At 37.9% G+C, this 24,519-nt stretch overlaps 1 protein-coding gene across 9 annotated transcripts in view; it reads left to right on the top strand.

The window, feature by feature from the left end:
- Positions 1 to 24,519, top strand: part of DMD (dystrophin) — a 9,298,038-nt gene that overhangs the window by 3,612,117 nt on the left and 5,661,402 nt on the right. For all 9 annotated transcript variants that reach the window (XM_044072398.1, XM_044072396.1, XM_044072400.1 and 6 more), the window contains 2 exons: positions 6,754 to 6,933; positions 20,109 to 20,237. In XM_044072398.1, the coding sequence (XP_043928333.1) occupies positions 6,754 to 6,933; positions 20,109 to 20,237 (309 nt within the window). The remainder of the gene's footprint in view (positions 1 to 6,753; positions 6,934 to 20,108; positions 20,238 to 24,519) is intronic.

Raw genomic sequence — 24,519 nt, 5'->3', positions numbered from 1 at the left:
AATGGTAGCCTCCTTTGGTATTGGTGGGAGTTCAGAAATTTCATAGGCAGGTGACAAAGAGCTCTGGTTGGTTGCTCTTGGAAAATTAAGTATTAGTTCAGTATATTAACATGTTGCCCAATGAACTTCAGTAGGTGTGGGCTTTATGCCAATAGGATTCAAGTCATTTGCCAAGCAAGGGATTGGTTCAACCTCATGTGACTGGCCTGTGGATTTTCAAGGAATGATTGGTCTAGTTTTAGAATTTGAAATATTTAGAGAACCTGAAAATCTACAACCTAACTTTAGCATTCAGAGTAAATGTCCTTCTATGGTGATATATTAGTTAGAGTGACTTGGATGGTGCATTTGGGGTTGGAGAATGAGGATTGGTGGGATTTGTAGTACAAAGAGCAATGAGTGAATGGTTGGACTGCATTAATGACTACCATGTGTTCAACAGGAAGAGCGAATACAAAACATTGATATTTTTTAATTCTTGAGGAGGAGAGAGTAGTTGGACAATAACAATCAGGAAAATGTCACCATACTAAACAGCTTGATTAGCTGTCCTACACTAAACCGCATGCTATAGGCCCTTTTTGGGAGGCTAAGCAGGGGGACCCAGACAATGTATACCGGCGTGTTTATCCTAGCAGAGTGAAACAAAAATAACAAGAATAGCAATAAAAAATATAACAACTGAAGGCTTAGCTATAAAAATTACCAACTTCAAAGCTTTTGCTTAAGTTTCATCAGATCTGCATAAGTAAATGAACGTAAATAAAACCTAAAACTTTTTTAGTACCAATACTCAAACTTTAAGAGAAAAATGGAGGCAATAATTTTTGAGCTTTTTTACTGTTTTGTCATTAATATTATTAAAGACAGGGGGTTCTGTAGATGATCTGGGATGTTTTTCAACTAAGAGGGCTCAGTTAATCAAGATGCCTAAGGGGTATGTTATAGAATGAAGCCTGTGGTGAGTACAGGTGTGACGAATTTTCAAAGTAATTAGCCCCAAGCAACTCTGTTGCCTTTTTGAGGAAGTAGAGCTGGAAAAATGCTTTTTATTATATATTATTTTGTATTTATATAACTGGAAATAAACTTTTCTGGTGGTCCCTCACCATGGCCCTCATCTGTTACTAGAGAGACCAAAAGCATTTTTTGTAGGAGGGGCTTGGCAAAAGTGGATTGAAGGATGGTGGGAATATTTTCAGGATGTTGATAGGTCCCATGGGGACCTCAAAGTGTTTTATTGGTTTTAGGAGGTATCGGAGAGGACCTGCCCATCTTAACTTGTAAAAAAACATTCATGGAAATTATCATTACTACCACAATCCTGTCTTGAAAATCACCTGTGAAGAAAATCCAAAACATTCTCAGGGTATAAGCTTTTAATCTCATAGGTTTCTTAAGTGAAAAAACATCACATAAAATAAAATAAAATAAAATAAACCACAACTAAATACTATATAATATGTTAAAATCACTCTAGTCAGCTAGTCTATAGTCTAAGCAAGTATATACCAAGCCATAATATCCTCGATTAATAGGTATGATTGATTGGTGTAAGTCATTCCTTTTAGTCTTTTTTGTGTCTTTTTAGTAGTATGCATGATGATGGAACTTCCTAAGGTTCAGCACGCTGGAGATGTACTGTAAATCTGCATGTTAAGACCCAGTGCTTTACAAGCTTCAAGCCTAATCTTCCATTCCAGTTCTCATTTTTCAAGGTAATTGTTGAGTGGGCCTTGTAGCTCTTCCTTCAGTAGTTTGTCAAAGATGTGGAAGAGGAAAGTCTTGTGTCCAGGGTGATCATGAGCATTCTTGGCCAGATCATTCTTTAAGTTATAGTCGTGTATGTCTTTGAGATGGTGGGTGATTCTTGTTTTAAGTTTATCATCTTCCCAACATAAAAACAAAGGACACCAAGGACATTGGGCTCTGTAAATGACTGCCTCTGTGTTACAATTCCAGGGTTCACGGCTGTTGAAGTACAAATCTGTGTTTGGGCAGTGGAAGCCAGAAGCGCCGCTTATGAATTTGCAGTATCTACAACTGGGAGGCCCAGAGGGGAAGGTACACTTTGGGGAATTGGAGATTGTATTGGAGATCCTGCTCATTCTCGCAATGTAGTTTTTGATATTTATGATCCTTCTAATGTTAAAGCTTGGCTTTTCCAATAGTATGTGATTTAATGTGGGGTTATTGGCAAAAATAACCTAGTTCTCTTTAATGATATCCATGATTGCTCCACAGTCTATCAAGTAAGTAATCTGTCATGGATATTTCTCTATAGCCCTCCATTTGTTTTCTTTTTGTTCTCCTGTTGCAAGAGTAGCTGCTGTTTAGGGCTGGGATGTCTGGGTTGTTGTTCTTGAGCTGGGTTATTGGTCCAAGTATTCCAATGATGAATTTCTTGTTGTAGCCCCTGGATAAAAAGTATTGTTTCCAGGTTTGCAATGTTGGTGGTGTAGTACTTTAATTCCTTTGTGTCTCTTGCTATCCCAAGATCCTTTGATTTAATTACATTGTCTTGGTCTGATAAAGGTCCATGCTGCTTTAATGCAGTAACAGATTCACTCTGATAGGCTTTTGATACAGGTTGTTGGATAATCGGTCAGGCCCATTCGGTTTCATGATCTTGAGATCCAGAAAGTTTGTGCTGTAGTGGCTGCAGGAGGTGGTAAACTTGAGGAAATTGGTAGAGTTAACAATGTGGTCAGAAAAGGTTTGCAAATTATGTTTGGTGCTACCAGATGATAAAAATGTCACTGATGTAAATGAAGTGGCAATACGTGTGTTGGTATAAAGGGGAGTAGTAAATGTGCTCCCTATCCCATTTTCATAGTGCATTGCTTGCAAGGCTTGGTGCTATGTCTATAGTAGGAATTGATGAATTTAAAAAACATTTTTTCTAACAGTAATTGAAGTAGTCTGCTGATGGCCTTGGTTCCCATCCCTGGCTGGTGATCTATGAGGGATTCTGTCACTGCTTGGATACAATAGTCATGTGAAAGCATGGTGGTGAGTGCTTCCACATCTATGGTGACAAGCAAAGATTCATTTTTGATTTGCAGATTCTGGATTTTTTTGAGAAAATCACTTGTGTCCAAAATAAATGAAGGGTTTGGTTCTGCGAGGAATTATATCTGAACTTCCATATAGATAGAGGTTGGTTCGGTGATACTGCCACTACTCACTATTATTGGCCGGTAAGGGTGATCACGTGATGTTCTTGTGGGGCTTGGGAATATTGAAGTAGCTTGAGACCCTGGGGAGGAAATGGTGATGAAGTCCAACAGTCTCTCAATGATCAGGTTTTCCTCACTGAGGTTAAAAAGTTCTTCTGCTAAGTTCTCATATGCCACCTTTACTTATCCAGTATCACTTTTAGAATAATAGTCTTGGTTTTCCCACACTGCTGTGGTTTTTGTGTTGTAGAATATAATGTCTGTAAAGAGGATACCCCTGTCCTTTATCTGCTTTCATGATCCTTTGGGTAGGGTTTCAGCAGAGTTTTTTCAATACTTTATATTCATGAGGCTTCAGTTGGAAAAAGTGCTTTTTGGAAGGTCTCCTACGTGTCTTTCTGATGTTCGTTTCAAATTTGGTCTCAAATGCAGACACTTTGGGGTGTGGTTGGCAACTAAAACTGCTGGATTTTTTCCAGTTCTCTCTCACAAATCTGTTTTCCAGTCCTTCTTTATTGTGGAAGAACAGTTTGAGACTTGGTGTGCAGCGTAACCCCAGTAACTTCTCCTTTCCTCACAGAAGCTTCTTTCACAGTTATCTTTGCAATTTGTTCTGACCTAGACAGTGAAACTTCTTCCACTGTCCTCTGATATTTTAGCTAGCTGCACTTTAGGGTGTTTCTCATGGTGTATCTCATTTTCAGATATTTAAAATGTGAGGAATCTCTCACTTAGATAGATGGGAGACCTCATATACAAACTGCGGTTCAAAGAGAACATTCAAAAGTCTTTTTTGTCTCTTTATGCAGGACTACGTTCCTGGTGTGTCAGCTAGACACATCAGCTCAAAGAGTATTTCTTCCAGAGAAAAAATAGATCTAGATATGTTTCTAAGGTTTTCCACTCAGACTTCATTCACAGCAAGGGAAAACCTCAGGAATTTGGGTTTCATGGCATCTGTGATTCTCATGATGCCCCTGGCAAGACTGCACATGAGAAAGATATAATGGTATCTGAAGTCTCTTTGGTCCCAGCACCAATATCCTTTCTCTTTTCATATCACAGTTTTGGGGTTTAACAGAAAAGAAATCACTTGGTAGAGACTGAAAATATCCCTAAATTTTGTTCTCTTCTTCTCCCTCAAACATTCAACACAGACACCTCAGATTTTACTTGGAGAACAAATTCAGTTAGGATAAAGGTGCAGGGCTTTTGGGACACCAAGGACAGATGCAAGCAGAGAAATATAAACGAGATGCTTGCCCTGGTCAAAGCATTCAACTCTTTGAATTATCTTTTGTTCCCTGGGCCTCTTCAAGTTGTTACAGACAAAGCCACAGTCATGTGGTACATCAACAAGAAGGCGGAAACCAGGTCACAATGCCCTTTGCAGGGTAACTATGTTAGCTTGGGCTATAGCTTCACAGCACAGTCTCACTCCACAGGCAGCCTACATTCCACCAGAACAAAACTGTGTGGTAGACAAGCTGAGCAGGACTTCGGCAGATCCTCATGAACGGAAACTAGATCAGAGAATCTTTCAAGATTGTACCTTTTTCTGAGGAATTCCTCAATTAGATCCCTCTGTCTACTGTCTGAACAATCAGCTGTTAAGATTCTGCTCCAGGACTTCATGCAGCAAGGCCAGAAAGGCAGATGGCTTTTCTTTTTCTTGCACAGGAATGTGCTTGTATGCTTTTCCACTGACATCCAGGGTATGTCGGAAGATTCAGGGATAATCGAGAAAGATCATTCCGGCGACTCCATTCTGGCTGAAGTAACAGTTGCTCTGCCTTCTTTTGGAAATGGCAAGGAGCAATTACCCCGAGATTCCTCAAAGAATGGATCTACTCAAACAAGATCAGGGGCATTTGATACACCCCAGCCACAATCAACTTCAACTGACTGCCTGGATGACAGGGTCTTAATTTTTCTTCAGGTACCTGTTTATCAAGGATGTGCAGCAGGTACTAATGGAGGCAAGAAGGCCTGCTACTGGAAAATGACACATTTATAAATAGAAAACGTTGTCTAGTTGGTGCCAGCAGCATAGGTTTCACCTATTCAAGGCTAGTTGTTCTCTGGTTATACACTATTTGTGTGTGTTTTACTATCACATGGACTTTCTTACTCCTTCATCAATTTCATCATGTTTGCCTGTGGATACTACTCTTTCAATGCATTCCCTTGTCAAAATGTTTTTGAAAGGAGTTTTGAATAAGAGGCCACCAAGAAAACAATTGACCCTTTCTGGAAATCTTAATTTTGCATCAGAGAAGCTAGCACTTGCTACATTTGGATCAGCTACCCTGGCTAAAGTGAGGGTTCTTAACATTAAATGCAGTTTTAATGATTGCTCTGACCTCTGCAAGAAGGGTATCTGAATTGCAGATGTCAGAGCTCTTATGGTGAGTTAAACCTATTTCATTTTCCATAGAGACAAGGTTTCTTTGAAAACTAATCCTTAATTTATGCCTAAAGTAACATCTGACTTTACATTAGGTGAAACTATCCATCTCCACATTTTCTTTCCTGACCATAAAAATGAGAGAGAAAAGATACTCCATACCTTGGATGTCCACAGAAAACATGGCTGCTATCTTAACACAGCTGGTTCTTTCAAATCTTTGGATCAGTTATTCATTTCTTGTGATGGTAGAATAAAGAGACTACCTGTGGCAAAGCAGATTATTTCCAAATGGATGTCTCAGGCTGTTACTTTCTGTTATACTTACCAAACTAAAACTGTTCTAGGCCTACTCTACCAGGGCCTTAGCTTCATCTATGGATTTTTGGAAAATATTGTATTCTAGAAGTATTCTAAAAGCAACAACTTTGTCCCCTATACCTATTTTTACAAAACGTTATAAGCCTTGATTCCTTCTCTAGGTCGAAGTCAAGCTTTGATAAGACCACACTCCAGTAGCTCCTGGACTCTTCTTCTCCTCCCAAATGTGCTGACCTTGTGTAATCTACCCATAAAGCCTACAACAGTGATCAATATGATGACCTTAATGCCGTTGTGTGAGTAAACTTACCATAACATTAGAGGTTAAAATGATCACTGCTCCAGTAGCTGCTCCCAACCTCCCTACATCCTCCTTGTTTTCTGGTGTGTTGTTTATGCCAGGTATAGACATTTATTTTTTGTTTTTCCTAGCATTGCCCTTTCAGGCTCAGCCTCCCAATTTCTCGTGGCATGAGTGCTCTGAAGGGCTTGACACCCAACCAGTCAGCTCGAGCTGAATAATGGTCTAAGTGCATGGAACGTGCCCTGAAGCTTTGAAAACTGTCTATTATATCCTGCAGGATATAAACCCTATATCTAAGGCAACTGCAGCACTGATCATTTGTACATCTACTGGTAAGTTTATTTACATAACTATACATTGTTCCTATCAGTTAAGGTCTGAAACTGCATACAGATTCCTTTACTCGATTACTGAAGGAGTATATACAATTGTTCCAGAATGAAAACAGAATAGTGGAAACAATTTATTTTCATTCATTATTTAATGCATTATGGATTATGCAACTTACCAAAAATTAACAAATATAATATTTTTTTTTGTAGGCAGTGCAGAAAGAGACTGAAAAACACCAGCAACAGCTAAAAGCTATTACAGATTTGGGAGATGCTTTGAGAACAGTGCTTGGAGGCAAAGAGAGCTTGGTAGATGATAAACTGAGCCTGTTGAACTGCAACTGGATAGCTGTAACTTCACGAGCTGAGGAATGGTTAAATCTCCTTCTGGTGAGCAACGATGTGTTATAGTTCATTTATTGCATATGGCTGCTTACATCATAACATATATGACTATAAGTATTGTCTGTCTTTTTATTAGATCTGTTCATACTGATTATCTTCAGAAGCCATTGCAGTACAAAATAAATGTCCTAAACTGGCTTGCAGGTACTTATAGTGACATGCACTGGCTTTTGTACTCTGTGGGAAGAATTGCCAGAGTATTACAGGAGCTTTATAGGTACACCATGAACACATAATTAACCTAAGTGATTTGCAGCTTGGCTTTTGCAGTTGGTGGTGATTTAGTGTAGGGCATTCTTGCATATTCATAGGTTCAGGTCTTCATACCTTAACACTAGAACATTGATCCAGTAAACTTGCCAACAATCTCACTAATGTACCAAGATATGAATTTATACCAGAACCAGAATTAATACAAGAAAAAGAGGAATAATTTAGTATGATTAAACACTTTCATCCTGTAGCATCTAGGATATCATCAGAATAAATTCAAAACAGACACAACTATTCCTTAAATAGTATTACATAAAACAATTAAACAATGCAAGTTTTAAATAATTAACTAAACCCTTATCTTAAAGAAACAACAATTCTTTAAAGCATAAAAACATTTAAATTAGGGTAGAAAATTTTAAATCATCCTTAAAACAACTTTCCATGTTTAAATAATACTCATAAATGAATGGAAATAAATAAATGGCCAGTAAAATTGTATAAAAAGTTCTTTTAAGAAATGGCAAAAATATTTGAAGTATATTAATGTTAATAAAATTATTGTGCCCTTTTGAATTGCACTTTTAAAACTTAGCTCATTATATAATGTTATAGGGCCTACACCTAACTTTATTTATAAAAATAAGAAATCATTAAAAAGGCAACTTTGCTATCCCAGAAATAATGTACCTTAAATTAATAATAGTAATGATGAATTTGGTACTTTTATTTGTGGTAAGTGTTAATATTGTAAATTTATTGAAACATCCAATAAATTTGTTCATCCTGATAATGGCAGAGAATATACCTTTAATGTTAAGGCTAACTGTAATACTAAAAATCTTGTCTGTCTAGCACAATGTGGCTCATGTTCTAAATTTTATATATGGAAACCTCACCAAAGATTTAAAGAATGAGTGAGAGACCATTATTATTGTGCCCGCAAAGATCATAGTTATAGTGCAATAGCAAAGCACATTTTAGCTAAGGGAGAAACCCACTGGTTTAAATTTATGGCTATAGAAGTGATACATGAAAGTTTAAGAATGGGTGATATAACAAATAAAACTGAAAGAAAAGAGCTTAGGCGGCTTCTACAATTGTCAGCACATAAAGGGTCTGGATTGAATGAAACAGTCCCTCTTAAACCAGTGTTAAAGGATAGAAGGTTATTTAAATGGGTTTTCTTGTGTAATATTTTAAATATGTTATGTGCCTTTAATTCAATCTTCCTTGAATATGTGTTTTTCATTGGCTGATGCTTATTTAATGGTGTTTTAAATTTAAATTTGATTTTTGCTTGAATGTATGGTCTGAAGCAATTGTTGCATCGCAAAAGTGCTTGCCAGTTATTTCATTAAAAAACTCTTTTTATCTGTTATGAGTGCTTATTAGAGAATTGCTGTAGTATCGTGCTCTACTTTTTCAAATTTTCTACACTCAACAATATGTACACATTGGCTACATATCCTGCATTTTCTGGTTCCTTGCCTACCTTTGGTATTAGAATATGTACCCCTTAACGTACATGCTTTTTAAGTTCTGTCCTGGCTTAAAAAATAAATTTTGGGCTAAAACCTGCAGTCCCTCTTATTTTGGGGTGTATATGAGCATGCTTCAATTCCTGTAAATAATTGCTTTTACCCTTTGTGATGCATAATTAAATTCTACAGCCATAGCTTTTTCAAAATTACTGTTGTTAAATTTCTCTCTGCCAAATGATCTCCCACTATCAATACTCATATTGAGTAGAAGGTTATACCCATTAATCTAAGAGTCCCCTTATAATTTCCTGCACTAAAGGTGCTGGATATCCTCTAGCCAAAAACATCTGGAAGATGGGTTTTAACTTGCCTTCCGAGTCTTCTTTCTTGAACGTCATCCTTGCCACATGTATACACTGACCCGTCACCAAATTTTTTTCAGAGCGAAAGAGTGTGCACTGTTAAATGGTAGGTACAAATTACTGAAAGTAGGTTTCCCGTGCATTTTGGACTTACAACCCTCTTCTATCAACTCTATAGTTGTGTCTAAATAGTGAGTAGTGTTCTTATTGTATTAATATGTGAATTTCAAAAAAGTTATAAAAGTGCAATTAAAAAGGTCACAATTATTTTATTAACATTATATAACATTATTAACTTTAATATACTTCAAATATTTTGACGTTTCTTTAAAAAAGTTTATGGAATTTCACGGGCCATTTATTTATTTATTTCCTTTCATTTATGGGTATTATGGGGTGTTATTTTTAGGGATGTTTTAAAATGTTTTTTCCTAGTTTTAAATGTGTTTATACTTAAAAGAATTTCTGTCTCTTTAAGAGAAGAGTTTAATTGATTATTTAAAACTTTTATTGTTTAATTGTTTTGTGTAATACTATTTAAGGAATGGTTATGTCTGTTTTGAGTTTATTTTCATGAAGTCCTAGATGCCACAGGGCTAAAACGCTTAATCATATTAAAGTATTCGTCTTTTTTCTTGTATTGCGTCAATTCTTTACATTGTTTCTTCAAAGAATAGCTGCACACAATACAGCCTCCTTTTTGTTTTTGCTTATTGTTTTGTGACTTTTTGGCAATTTATTTTGGTTAATTAGAACTAGTCTTTCTTTTGGCCCCCTTACAAAAGGAGTAGATGGGCTAGATCAGGGGTATACTTACAATCGCCCATCCACTTATCCATGTTGTGTTTAAAAGAGATCACAGATCTACTCTGCTTTATCAATAAGGCGAGTCTATTTCATAAAAGAAGTGTTTCTTGAGAGAGATAGCTATCTTGCTAAATGGTCCTGTGTATATCTCAGTTGTAATTTATGTCTCTAGAACAAGTGTTTTGGGTGGTATTAATTTTGCATTTGAGTAGGAGGTAGGGAGTAGCACTGACTCTTTTAATGTTTCATTGGCTAAGAAGAGTTATCCTTTCAATAGTCATCAGGAAATGAAAAATAGTTAGAATACATTAATGTGATCAGGGTAAGTCAATGAGGATATGCCCTTGATTTATTTATTTATTTATTTATGTTTATGTAAAGAAACATTGCAGTTTCTTGAGCTGGGTCATATGCCTAGTCAACTACATACAAATGGGGTCCTTATATTTTGTTCTGATTAGGGAGGAAAACAGGGTGGAAATGACCTCCTCAGATGTGGAATATATGCCCCCTGTGATTAATCTAGCTGTATAAAAGCATTACTTAACAACAGTGGTCACGTGCTGGTGAAAAGATAGTTCATTGTCAGTGAAGGTCCCTAAGTCCCTAATAACTGAGTTAATTTTTGGGGAGGTATCACCCTTGTGATATGGATATAAGTGTCCAGGTTTGATAAAGGATACGATTCTGCATTCTTTTGCATTTATCTTCAGGCCCAAGCACCATTTGTTAGCTAGAGTTAGACCCTTAGGAATAATACTTAGATTATCTGGGGTGCTTGTGACAGCACAGAGTTTCTAGTCACTGGAAAACTTTGTCAAGATGCAGTAATTTGATTATCTGAGATAAAATCAGAAAAGTAGGTACCAAAGAGAGGTGGTCCCAGGACCTGTTCCTGAAAGGCAGCAGTGGTAACCACTCTTTAAGCTTTAAGTGTGCATGTGACAGTAAAAGACTGGATTCTGTTAGTGAGTTAGTTTGTTATCTAGGGTGTAACAGAGGTGATTGCATTTAATTTCTTAGCTCATCAGTGATGCTTGAGTGGAAAATGGTAATTAAGGATATGGGTAAGTTCATGTGTGTTGGTTGTACTGATTTACCTGAGTTTAATTCCTTAGTGACTTGTTCGGTTCAAAAGGCAGGCTCTGCCTTTAACAAACACAAATCGGTTCAAGTTCAGGGTTTGAAGACTGCCTATATCCTTGTTTATGAGGTCCATAGTGATGCATTCCATTGCCTTACAGATAAGGCTGGAGAGGCTGATAGGTCAATAGTTGCCCAGGTTAGTCATGGAACTCTCTTTGTTGAGTGGGATGATTACATCAGTTCTCCATACTTCTGTCTCAAATACAGTAGAGAGGCTCAGAGTGAATAGATGTAATAAGGAGTCAGACAGGCAATGTTTGTTGCTGAAAACACAGTCTCAGGTCCAATCCAGCTATTATTTTTAGTCCTGGAGAGAGAACACTTAGGACTGACATGGAAGTGATTTGGTGGGTGGTGAAAGCATGCTTATATGCTAAGAGTAATTTGGGGGAGAAAAGGAGGTAGAATTTGAGTTGAAATTGTTTATTCATTTGTTGGCAAATTACTGAGATGAGAATGTTATTGTATTTTGGATTAACTCATATTATTGCTGGTTATTATTTCTTATGTTCCTGACATATTTGTAGGAAGCTTTATAGTTATCCTTAGAATACATGTCAGTGCGTATTTCACAATTCATATTTGCTCTTAGGGGACGTGATTTTGGTTTTAGTTCTTTGTTGATTATTTTGAGCTCTTTTCTAGCTGATGGGGTTTTAAGTCTGCCTGTATGGGATAGGAGATTCTTTAACGTATTTTATTGTTTGTGGATATCGACATTCCACCAAATGGATTTGTTCTTAAATTTGGCATTATATTTGTGTCTTAAATGAGACAAGCCCTTAATTCTAACTTGGTGGTGGCTGTAGAATTTATCTGTGAAAATTGCAGTGTGTGAAGCAGGATCATCTAGGTGAGAAGGGTGTTGGAATTTTCCCAGATCATCAGTTAGCTGAAGTAGATGTGCCTCAGAGTAGCATCAGAAGATGGAGAGATTTCAAGGTGCCTAAGGTCTCACACCTAGAGTAAATATTGCTGCAAGATGTCATACTTGACTGATAACTTAGTAGCTATGGGGTCTGACCATAGGGGGCTATATTTGACAGAGCCAGGTCTAATATTTGGTATCTGGACTAGTTTGTCCAAGGTGTTGTCATCAATGTAGTCGTGGAATCTCGGCACATACTTGTTACTAGTTGAAGTCACTCAAGATGATAGTTTTAGGTTTAATGGTGAAGGATGTTTCTTAAGTCTTGCCTCATGATATGCTGGTGTCATAGAGGGGTAATGGTAGTTTGTAGTTGGTAGCTGCTGTGTGGTACTAGGTTTTGTTTATCATGAGAAGGGTGTGGAAGAGTTCTATATCATTGCCCTGCATTAGATATCTGAACCTGAAATAGTTTATTAGGAATGCACATATTTTTCCGCAACTACAATATCATTTCACCATTGGTTCTGAAGGAGTGCTAGGCATGAAAACACTGCACTGTGGGATTTATTTCACTGTTATAAAGCCATTTTTTTCAGTAACTATGCAACTATCAATATTTACAAGGATTAGGAATGCCTGTAAAGGAGTGCCACTCTTTGTTTAGGAGTTCTACTTTGATATGATTCTTTGTTTGGCTATGTGGATGGTTTAATCATACTAATCTTATCTAAAAAAGCACTCTAGGGAAAAAACGGGTCTTAGCCAATATACAGAAGTCACAAATAGAAAGAGAAGCAGACCCTCTACAGCAAAGTAGCCTGGGTTGTCACCCAGGCTGTATATACATATATATATACGTGTATATATATATATATATATATATATATATATATATATATATATATATATATACATATATATATCCAGGACATTGCTAGCAAGCTGTGTGTTTGATATGAGCTGTTGATGCTGGGTTGCACATAGAAGGTAAATTTGTAGAATTAGGCTGATGCAAAGTCTTTGGGATCCTAGGAGGCTTTAAAAAATATTCTTTAATCACATCAACATCGGACTGCTTACAGTTTATTATCTGTGGATGTTGAGTAGGTGTGAGTAGGGGTAAGATAGTGTGAAGCTCACTGCATGACTGAAATAGGAATGCCTCTAGCTGAATTAGGCATTTACTCCTCTCACAGATACAGTCTTTTAAATGTATTAATTTGCTTAAAATGAGCATGAAGCAGTTAATACATTCTATTAGGATTACAAGTACTATTAGGCTGGCAGGTGTGGGTGAGGGTGAGGGGTGTACTGCCTCCAAATGATTTAAGTTCATGACGCAGTTAATATAGTGCCTTAAGATTACAAGTACTATAAGACTGGCAGGGGGTAGCTGAGGGTGGTGGGCGTACAGAGTCCAAATGATTTAAGTTTAATAGTAGTTTATTTTCAATGAGCATGACCCAGTTAATAAATTGCCTCAAGATTAGAAGTACTATAAGGATGGCAAATGTTCACTCCCAGTCATAACCAATTCTGCCATATTTAAAGCAGGAGAAAATCTGAAATTGCACTGAGGAAATGTCAGAGATATGGAAGTTAGTTGGGACTGGTTAGGTGCGCAGCGTAATCTCATGCTGTTCAGTGGAACTTGTACTAACGCTGTGCAAATCAGTGCAGCTAAGAGGAACTTTGTGTAACTCAGCACAAGTAGTTTAGACAAAGTGAAAATGGATAAGTAACTTGGTAATGTTGCAAGAATGTTGTTCTTCCTATAGTATAAGAAGTGACATTTTTTTATTATGTGTACCATCCACTACAGAAATAGCACTACTATGTAATAGTGCCCAGCACTACGTCATGCAGTAAATACATGGGGAAAAAGAAAATAACTAATTAAAAGTATATGAAATCTGAAATCCAGGTGAGCTAAACCACCAGCACCTTCAGCAAGAACTCTGACAAGTGACTGTGAGTTCAGGGTGGTTTATTATGCCAAGGAGAAGTGAAGACATCATTCTGAACATGAAGGATGGAAGAAGGCACAGGCAGCATATTGTAATGACCTATGAATCCTGTAAAATCATTTAATTTTATAGATACGGTGGCAGACTATTAAAATGTACTACCAGCATTAGTAGTGGAAGAGGAATCCTTTATGACATTCAAGAGAGCATGGGGCAGATGGAAACAAGATCAAAGAGAAATGGTTACAGAGAATGACAGACTGGTTAGGGTAGAGGACAGGTAGAAACTTAAAACTTAAATGGCTGAACAGATAATCAAACTGCCTTCTTTTTTGTGTTATTTCCCCCATTCCTACTTACATCAAGCTTCTCTTGACTGGATTTAAGCCTTTTCATTCCCCTGCTCAGTGTTTTCTGATCAAAAGTTGGAGTTGGGGTGAGATTTGTGTAGAAGAGTCATCAAGATCAGCCATGAGTCTACTTTCTGCCTTCAGTGGCATTAAGCCAATGAGAGCTATGGTATTAGATTTAAAACATAGCCCTTGGTGAGGGATGAGTGCCTTGATGCACCATCTGGGTCTCTATGCCTTCCACATGCGAGTGCATTATTTCACCCAAAAGGATGCCTACTACATGCATGGCTGGTGGCCAAACATCCACTCCCGGGCTATCCTTGGTTTATGGCATTAGATGGCCCTCATCTGCCACCTTCTTCCCAACATAGACATGCCTATCCCCCATGCCAGCTGAAATAGATGTCCAATAGAATAATTAAATTCAGTTCACTTGGTTGGGATGTAGGACATTTTCCCTCAACTCCAGCTGAGCTGGCTTAACCACTTCCCTTTGGCATTCAAGCAGTGTGGCAGACTGTAAGTTTATATCATATATAACTTCTTTGCTCCTTCTGTTCTTTTACTTGTAGTTGTAATAATGAAAACAGTGAGATACAAACAATTTTTCAAATTCATAGATTTAGTAAACATTAAACTGCCTCTTATGCCTGACAGGGATGTTGAAACTGCAGCGCTGCAGTCATTTTCATTACTGCGCAGCAGATCAGATACTCAGCTGTAGGGATGATGGAGAGAGCAATGTGTATATTAGGACAGATGAAACAAAGGGCACCATGCACTTTTAGGGTGACAAGTGAGGATGTGGGTACTGTCCTTTTTTAGGAGGACAGAAAAAGGCGAGTGTACTACTCTATTTAGGAGAATAGCTGAAAGCAAAGTTATTGCATTGTAGAAGCACAGATGAGGGAGCAGGGACTAAGCATGATAGTGGCAGATAATGGAAAGATCATTGTGCACCTTTGGGGCTCATAGGAGGGAGTGGGTAGTATGCTCTTAAGGAAGAAAGATGAGGGAGAGGGAAGTTGCAATTTAGGATCACAGATTAGGGACATGACACTGTGCACTTTAAGAGCAGAGAAGGGGAAGTACAATGTTCATTTTAGGAGAAGAGATGGCGAACTTGCCAATGTGTCATTTAGCAGCCCAGAGGAGTGAGAAGCTTCTGTGCAATTTAGTAGCATAGATGAAGGCGATGATGTTGTCCACTTTAGGAGGACAAATAAGGTTGTGGGCACTGTACACTTTAGAAACATGGATGAAGGAGAGACCACTGTCTACTTGAAGGGCTCATATGATGGAGATAGCACTGTGTATTTCTGAAGGAAAGATGATGGAAAAGTTACAGCTAGGTTTAAGAGCAAACCTAGTGACCTTAGAAGGAGAGGTAAGAACAAGGGTATTGTATACCTTAGCATCATAAATGAGGGAGATGGCACAGTACTCTTTAGAACACAGATGAGGGAGAGGGAACTTTACACTTGAGGAGCACATATGGGAGAGTGAGTACTCTACAGTTTAGGAGGATAAATGGGGGTGAGGGCACTGTGTATTTTAGGAGCACATATGGCAGAGAGTCCTGTGTGCTTTATGAGCAAAATAGACAGAGTGGGTACTGGGAACTTTGTGAGCAAAAATTAGGATGTGGGCACCTGAAACTTTATGAGTAAAAATGAGGATAAGGGCACCTGAAACGTTGTGAGTAAAAATGAGGATGTGGGCACCTGAAACGTTATGAGTAAAAATGAGGGAGAGGACACCTGAAACTTTATGAGTAAAAATGAGGATAAGGGCACCTGAAACTTTATGAGTAAAAATGAGGATAAGGGCACCTGAAACTTTATGAGTAAAAATGAGGATAAGGGCACCTGAAACTTTATGAGTAAAAATGACGGAGAGGGCACCTGAAACTTTATGAGTAAAAATGAGGGAGAGGACACCTGAAACTTTATGAGTAAAAATGAGGGAGAGGGCACCTGAAACTTTATGAGTAAAAATGAGGGAGAGGACACCTGAAACTTTATGAGTAAAAATGAGGATAAGGGCACCTGAAACTTTATGAGTAAAAATGAGGGAGAGGGTTCTGGGAACTTTAGGTGGACAAATTGAAGAGAAGGGGCTGTGTAGATTAGCAACACAGTTGAGAAAGAAGGCCCTGTACTTTTACAGAGCACAGATGAGTGACAGGGGACTGTGTAGTCAGGACAAATATGAGGAAGAGGGTTCTCTGCACTTTTCTTTATCTTTCTGGGCCAGACCTTTTGAATCGCTGATCAGCTTTCAATCATTGAGCTTGTGAAGACCCTGATGATATAAACAGTTTGCTATCACTGCAGCAAAAGTCAGTACAAGAAATTACATTAGACCAGCTCTAAAAATGTTCATATTGGTTGTGGAAAATTTTGTTTTGCTTTTCTGAAGTCCTTTATTCACTGTGTCATTTCACTTTGGAATAATGTTGAAGACAACAGCATAATTCAGGGTGTAGATGGCATTGTGCTATATTGTACTTCACAGGACAAGAATTCTATCCCATTTCTCAACAATAGAACCAGATTTATTTACAGAATGGGCATGAGGGAAAACTATTTCTAGGGAATATGTCACATAATTTTGTCTAAGCCCGATCATTACTAATTGTGGTTAGATTAAGCAACTGCCTTCATATAAATAACTTAGAGTATTGTTTTCAATAACTTTCATGTGTTATAGAACATACACAAAAGTCTAGAAGTTAGCTCCCCCCTGAAGAGTCAGACAGTGTCTCACAGTTGATCCTAGGAAGGATATGTCATTAACTTATCCTTCACTTTAGTCTGTCTGCATGGGAGTCCCATATTAGCTCATATGAGTGAGATAGATGCTGAGAAAATCTTCCTTCTTTGTATCAAAGTTATCTTCTGTGGAACTAGTATGAACTGCAGGGAATTACACTATATAATCTACCCTAGAATGGCTAGGACTCTGATCCATGATCTGCGATAGAGATGTATCTTGCCAGGATATCCTTTTTATGTTTCACTAAAAGACTTCTGAGCCTGTGTTTAGGTTGTTGTTACCTTTGTGGATGTGTGGAAGGTTGCACAGAACTGTATCATTTGGGGCTCTGTATGATAGACAGATTTCTCTCTCATTGTCTATAGGAAATAAAAAGGGAGAGAGAGAGCTTTAAGATGGTCATAGCAGCACAAGGAGGACATGTCTAGATTTTAATTATTAAGGAAATGTTGCTGGATCATATGCTTGGACAAGTACATACCAAAGGGGGTATTATACTGTTGTTATTAGCCTAATAAGCAAGGAGTAGAGGGGGACGATGACGTCATTTGATCTAGAAGCTATAGCCCTGGTGAATAGTCTGGCTATATAAAAGGAGTTCCTGACAATAGTGGGCACATTGTTGTCTAAGGATTGTTCATTGTCAGTGAAAGTGCCCAAGACCCTAATGGCAGAGTCAGTTTTTGAGGGAGTGTCAACTATTTTATATGAAGCATGGGCACACAGTTTTGCCATAGGACACAATGATCACAACAAACACAATTCTGCATTTCTTGGTATTCATTTTGAGTCCATGGTCCAAAGAGCATTTATTATTGTGTGTTAGGCCCTCCTGTAAAATGTGATGGTCAGTCGGGGAAGTTTGCAATCATCAGACAACTTTATCAGTCATCAGCCAACTTTATCAGTCACTGGCATTTTGTAACAGCCTTGATATCACAGAAGTGGATACCAAAGACAAGTGGTCCCAGGACCATTCCCTACTGGCATGGCTGGCAACTGTTCATTTAGTCAGGCATATCCCATCATCACTAATACTGACTTCTGTTATTTAGACAGTTTGCTATCCAATGGTGTACTTAGGGGTCTACTTTTATTTGAATTAGCTTCTCAATAATGCCAGACTGTTGCAATGGGTCAAAGGCTTTGACAAAATCCATGAACGTCATAGGTTCATAGGTTCATGGACTTTTTTGCCTGAGTCTAAAGCCTAAGTGACTTGTTCAAAAAATACTCCAGGATTAGGAGGGAGAATCTATCTTAAGCAAACCCAAACTGGATTGAGTTGAGGATTTGAAGACTGCCAGTGTCAATTTTATTACATTCCACAGTGATGTCTACATTGCCTTAGTGATAAGGCTGGTGAGGCTTAAGGCTCTGTAGTTACCTGGATCAGAGTGGGTACCGATTTAAGAAGTGGGATGACTACAGCAGTTTTCCATACATCTTGTGTGAATCCATATATGAAAAAATGCCATGCAGGGGGGTATAGTAATTGGCGTAAGATATGGTACTGGGTTTTGCATAAGAGGATGTAGAGGAAGTCCAGGTAATTGCACTTATATATCCACATATATATATGGATCCCCTTCAAAACATCGAATGGTCATACCATCTAAGCTCGGAACACTGAGACCATAACATCTAAAACCCATAATGTCTAAAACTCATAACATCAAATTTCATAACATTGAAATTTTGCATCACAACTTCAAAACCTACAAATCACATGTAAATAACATCCCCTCCACCTAAAACAACACTAAAGTAGTAAACACACCTTGTAATACATTTCTGCAGGTGGGCAAGCCTCCCTGCACCCCCCATAAATTAAATATACCAACTCTGAGATCGCAGTACAGTGGGGTTAGGAATTTTCTCCACTGAAGTGTGATCTCAGAGTTGGTATATATAATTTATGGGGAGGTGCCCCCCATATGGGGTGTGACTGTGTTTCCTATAGTGTCAGAGCATCCATGTTGGTTATGAAATGTTCATGCCTTGTCGTATGACAGAGCAAGATTTAAGGGTTTAAGCTGATATCTAGACTTAGGAGTTGTAGGAGGCTTGGGAGGACATTTTTATTGGTGTCAGCAAAAAACAGTTTAGTGGCGACAGACTGTGAATGTTGCATAAGGCAGGTGGCAATAAGATAGTGCTTTGCTCACTACATGCACCTGATTGGTAGAAGACACCTCCAGTATAGTTAACTGTTTACTTCTCTCACAGGTAGAGTTTCTTTCAGTTATCTAGGGGTTTGTTTTCAGTGAGCATATGACAGTTAATTCAGTTCCTTAAGATACCGTGTTCTATAAATCTAGCAAAAGAATGTAAGAGTGAGTATATTGCCTCTCATGGACAACGTCTGCTGCCATGTGATACAATTTATTAGGAAGAAAAATATTACAGGGGCATTATCTGTTGCATAGACAACATGTTCAGAAAAGGGCAGTGAGGAACAGTGGAGGTGCTACATGGATTGCAACCATCTGTACAGGTGAGAGAAGGATAGCACAATTCACTGTAAGTCTGATCAGAAATGATTTTAAACTACCACGTTATTATCAGCTCTGCTCTTGTTTGTAGAAATTAGTTATCACATTAGAGTAGACATAGATTGAATGTTTCCATAAATGCAGTAAATGTCTGCATTAAGTATTTAATTGGATGAGAGGTACATATTGAGTGTTACTGGATTCCTGAGCATATGCACCTTTAAACTATGTGTGCTCATGAGCTGGCAATGATTACTGTACTCAGGTATGAAGATAAATCTTGAATTTTTTTAAAGTACCTTTATTGTCTGGAATTTTGTGTATATTACTTTTCTTGCATATATTATGAATATATTCAAATCTATTTGAATGCTATATATGTTTTCGTTAAATAAGTGCCTCCACAGAGTACAGGTCAACTAGAAGATACCTTGAATAACTATACATGATTATACTAAAATAATAACATCTGGATATACACTCACACACACACACACACACACACACACACACACATGCACACGCGCACACACACACACGCACACACACACACACACACACACACACACACACACACACACACACACACACACACACACACACACACACACACACACACACACACACACACATATATTCTGATTATTTCTAAAACTGTGATTCTTTGATTGTTTTTGTGGTTAGGACTATCAGAAACAGATGGAATCGTTTGATCAGAATGTGGCCCAGGTCACAGCATGGATATACCGAGCTGAAATAATGCTGGACGAGTCTGAAAAACAGGCTCCACAGCAAAAAACGGATGTTCTCAAGGTAATGACTTTCTAATATTAACACAGTATGATGTGAAAAAAATCATCACTTTTACTCTGTATAAATATGTATGTAATTTTATTTTAAAACAAAGGCAAAGTTACATCAGATAACACAGAAAATTAAAGCACATAAACTTAAATGTTGTGTGTGATAATTTTAGACTCTGATGTAGAAACAAAAAAAAAAAATACAATGACTGAAAGAAAATATGAAGTCTTAACTTATTCCATTTTTCTTCTTTAAACCCTTTGTTGTATTATCTTAATTCCACAACATGACATATTTTAGTAGTTTTCCAGTGAACTGTTTTTCAGGGTGGACAGCACGTTCTTTTTTAAGTTATTGTTCTCTAAGTTCCAAAGAATCAAACATCATGGAGTGGATTTGATAAAGATTTTATCTTTGATGGAAAGAAAAGTTGGAATGTAATATTCTTTGATGTACTGTGTTTAATAAAGGCCAACAATATTTTCTTTCTTTAAGAACCTTAACGGAAGAGTCATCATCAAATTCTCCTTTCCATTTGATGGGTGATTGTGACAAGACAGATTTTAATGTGTTCGGTTTGTCTTGAAAAGAGGTGATCTCTGCTTAACATACAAGGCCATGTCAAACCCAGAGCTGTTGGACATGCTACACTTAAAGAAATCCCAATCCCTCAGAGCCACACGCTCCACAGATCTAAACCTTGTCATCACAATAAACAAAACATGCTGGAGGGATAGGTTCCTGACCCAGAGACTCCCCAGACTCTGGAATAGACTGCCCATACATGTCAAGCAGAGTGCCTCTTTGGCCCTCTTCAAAAGGAACCTTGATGATTGGATGGGAGAAAGGAAATTCACCCCAGGGGATCATGTCAGTCGCCCTGCCAGACAGGGGTCCAGGGAAGTAAATACTGTGGGAAGAAATAGCCATGGAATTGTTATGGCTAGGCTTGTATAGGCCCTTGGGCTGATAGCCTAGTACCAATCTATGAACCTAAGAAAGCTGATAGCAATGATCCTAGGATCCCAGTACTATGAAAATATTGTCCCTCTCCTGTTCTGCATGATAAAGCTAGTAGTATGTTAAGTCTTTTAGGAAACCATTTAGTTAAAACATGTACAGGATCCTTGATTCCTCCTTTAACTTTCAGATACATCACAGATTCGGATACTATTTATTCTTTGTCTTTTCTCAGTGTTTGCTGCTTTATCTTGAAAGAACTGACATTTCTTAATGAGGAAATTATATTGCAGTTTTTTTTTCAGCCACCTAAGACTCATGCCTTTTAATGTTGTTTCAACGTTTGTAATCGTAATGTAATTTTGTTGTACCATTGTGTTTTTTTTCTTACTAAGTATCCATATTGCTTTCAAAGCTCTTGTATATGTCTCACCAGATATAATTGCTTTTGGATGTGAATTAAAATCAGAATCTTTTAACCTACCGCATTTTAGCCAACTATACACTGTGACGGAATCAGAAGCAGATTGGAGATAAGATGATGAATCCTACTGTTGGCAGTCTAAGGCTTCACAGTAGTAATCATAGCCGGCCTTAGGCATAAGCCAACTAGGCGGCCACCTAGGACACCACTGTAGCAGGAGTGCCTTTCCACTATTTATTTGGTGTAGGTAGACCAGGATGGGGGCACTGGGTGGTGTGGTGGGGTGTGCTGTGGAGACCTTTTGCCTAGGGCACCAGTTGACCTAAGGCCACTCCTGGTAGTAATTACAAGTTAGATTTTTAAAATTCCTTGATAAAGACAAATAACACATCATTGACTTCCATTATATGAATAATAAGATCAAAATCAGTAGCCTTTCCTGTGAGAATTTATTTATTAAAACATTGGAATACGGTATCCTAAAGGAAAGCTACTAACACTACAATGGCCATTTTGGTATCTCTCTCTTGTCCTTGCTAGGCCTACTACTGACAGAAGTATATATACAAGGCCAGACATGAACAAGAAAATATTTTGCAATATTATCTAATGCATGTCACAAAAATGTAAACATAATGCTACTGTTTCAAACTGATAAAGTACAGTGTTCTAATAATATTAGCAAAATATTAGGCACCATTCCCCTTCTCAGTCACTTTCATCCCCACCCCACCCAAAAAAAAAAACAGGTTATAGTTAGAGAATGTAGGAAAAATGAGAGGTGCATAGCTCCTAACCCTCTTAAGGATTAAACATGACTGAGACTTCAACAAGCAAGGTACCAAATAGTCTACTGGTCTTATTAAGGTGTCAACAAGTGATGATAGATTTGGAGCTGTGCTAATCGTGGGTGGATACTGCTTAAGTATAGTATAACAATAAGAAAGTAGGAAGCGATTTAGTTGTATGACATTGATGTAATAGTAGTAATAATAATATACCAACAGTGAAACAATAACTATGACTAAATGAATAAGGTTTAACAAAGTAAATTTAATATAAATCTGATTAGCTGTCTAACAGATGATGGAGATCAAAACATATATCAGCACCATAGTCAAATGGAAGAGGGTTAATTCATAATTAATTATTATTTGCTTGACATTCCTCAAGCTCCAGATTATGAAATAGAAACTGTACATAATTATTATTACAAAGTTATTGGCAGCATATTTGTAAATGAAATAAATACTATTTTTAGGCTACACAGAAAACCACCGTTCTATAATCACGCACATTCTGAATACACCAGTGAATAAAATCATACATGAATTCATGTAGATCACTGCAAACACACACTGCTGTTTATTTTGTAAAACTTATAAGCGCTTTCGTCTTGACGATCATAAAAGAGTTCATCAGATGTTGCAAGATAACAAACACAGGAGATCTAAAAGCTAAGGAACAATCAAATTACTTCCTGAATTTCATTTCTTAACTAATTCAGAAAATGCTGCCTGCTTACTTCCACCATAGGAACAACAGTGCAGCCTGAACTCATTTTCATATAAGCCATTTGTAATATCACACAGTAAACAAATGTTCATAACTCTTTAACCATAAGAGCTAGACTAAAAATGTAAATGCAAAAGTTGTTCAGCAGAAACTGACCTTTCCAAGGGTTTAAATGTTGGTAGTGTGTATCTAAGTCATTATAGGTTCATAGGTTGGTATTGGGCTATCTGCCCAAAGACATATATTAGCCCAGCCACGTTGTGTGGTATTCACTGCCCCTTTAGTAGTTCTCTAGACCCTTGTACTAGCAGCTAGTACCCTTGGCCCCTATCTAATAGTGCTGTTGGTGTGATCCCCAGTGTGAACTTTGTTACCCATCCCCACTCATCAAGGTTCCTCTTGAAGAGTGATAGTGAGGGGCTCTGTCTTATGTAGATCGGGACCCTGTTCCATAGTAAGGGAAGTCTCTGCGAAGGGAATCTGTCCCTCCAGCATGTTCTGTTCATTGTTGTGTTGAGGTTTATATCCCTAGAGCATGTAGCTCGAGTAGATTTCATTTTGCTAAGATGGAGCATGTTCAACAATTCTGGGTTGGACATGGCTCTGTACATTAGACAGAGATCGCCTCTGAGAAAGCAGTATGCAACAGAGAACAGTCTTAGCTTTTTCAATTGTGCTGCATAGGGCAACTGTTTGAGGCCAGTAGTCCTCTTGGTTAGGTACCTCTGTGGTCTCTCCAGCTGCTGGACATGTCTAGCCAGGTACATTCCAATTGATGCATTGTACTCAATAATGGGTCTGATTATTAAATATTTGCCAAGGAATGCTGATATTATTCATATTTTTTACCTTTTTGGTAAAACAAATTACAATATCTTGGTGAATGTGCCATGTAGACCCATACAATTTGTAATTAATGGGTTTGTATGAATGTCAACTTTAAAATGATACCTTAACCATTACTGTGTGATGCTCCTTTACTGAGATATTCACAGAAATAAGATTAATGGTGCAGCGGTAGTGTTGTTGCCTCACAGCAAGAGGTTCTCCCATTCGATTCTCGGCTGGAGTGTGGGGAGTGCCTTCTTTGTGGAGTCTGCATGTCCTCCCCGCGGTTGGGTGGGTGTTCGAAAGACATGCGTAAATGGGCGTGCCTTCATTGAAGGTTGAACGTCAAGCTGGCACCTCGGCATTTGTGAAAGTCTACTGCCAATCATTAGCAGACCAGAATTCCACTGTGGCAACCCCTAACCAGGAAAAGCTGAAAGACAAACAACAACATTATATCTCTCATAATTGATAAATAAAGCATAATATCTCATCACCTGTAACAAACAGAGACTATATATCAGTTTACAAGCTGTGTGGCTCAATGTGAACTTCAGAATGATG

The sequence above is a fragment of the Protopterus annectens genome, chromosome 5.part0 (genome assembly GCF_019279795.1).
Source record: "Protopterus annectens isolate FY-2018-M chromosome 5.part0, PAN1.0, whole genome shotgun sequence".
NCBI lineage: Eukaryota > Metazoa > Chordata > Ceratodontiformes > Protopteridae > Protopterus > Protopterus annectens.
The sequence above is the reverse complement of the archived record's forward strand: the minus strand, read 5'-3'. Positions and strand labels throughout refer to the sequence as shown.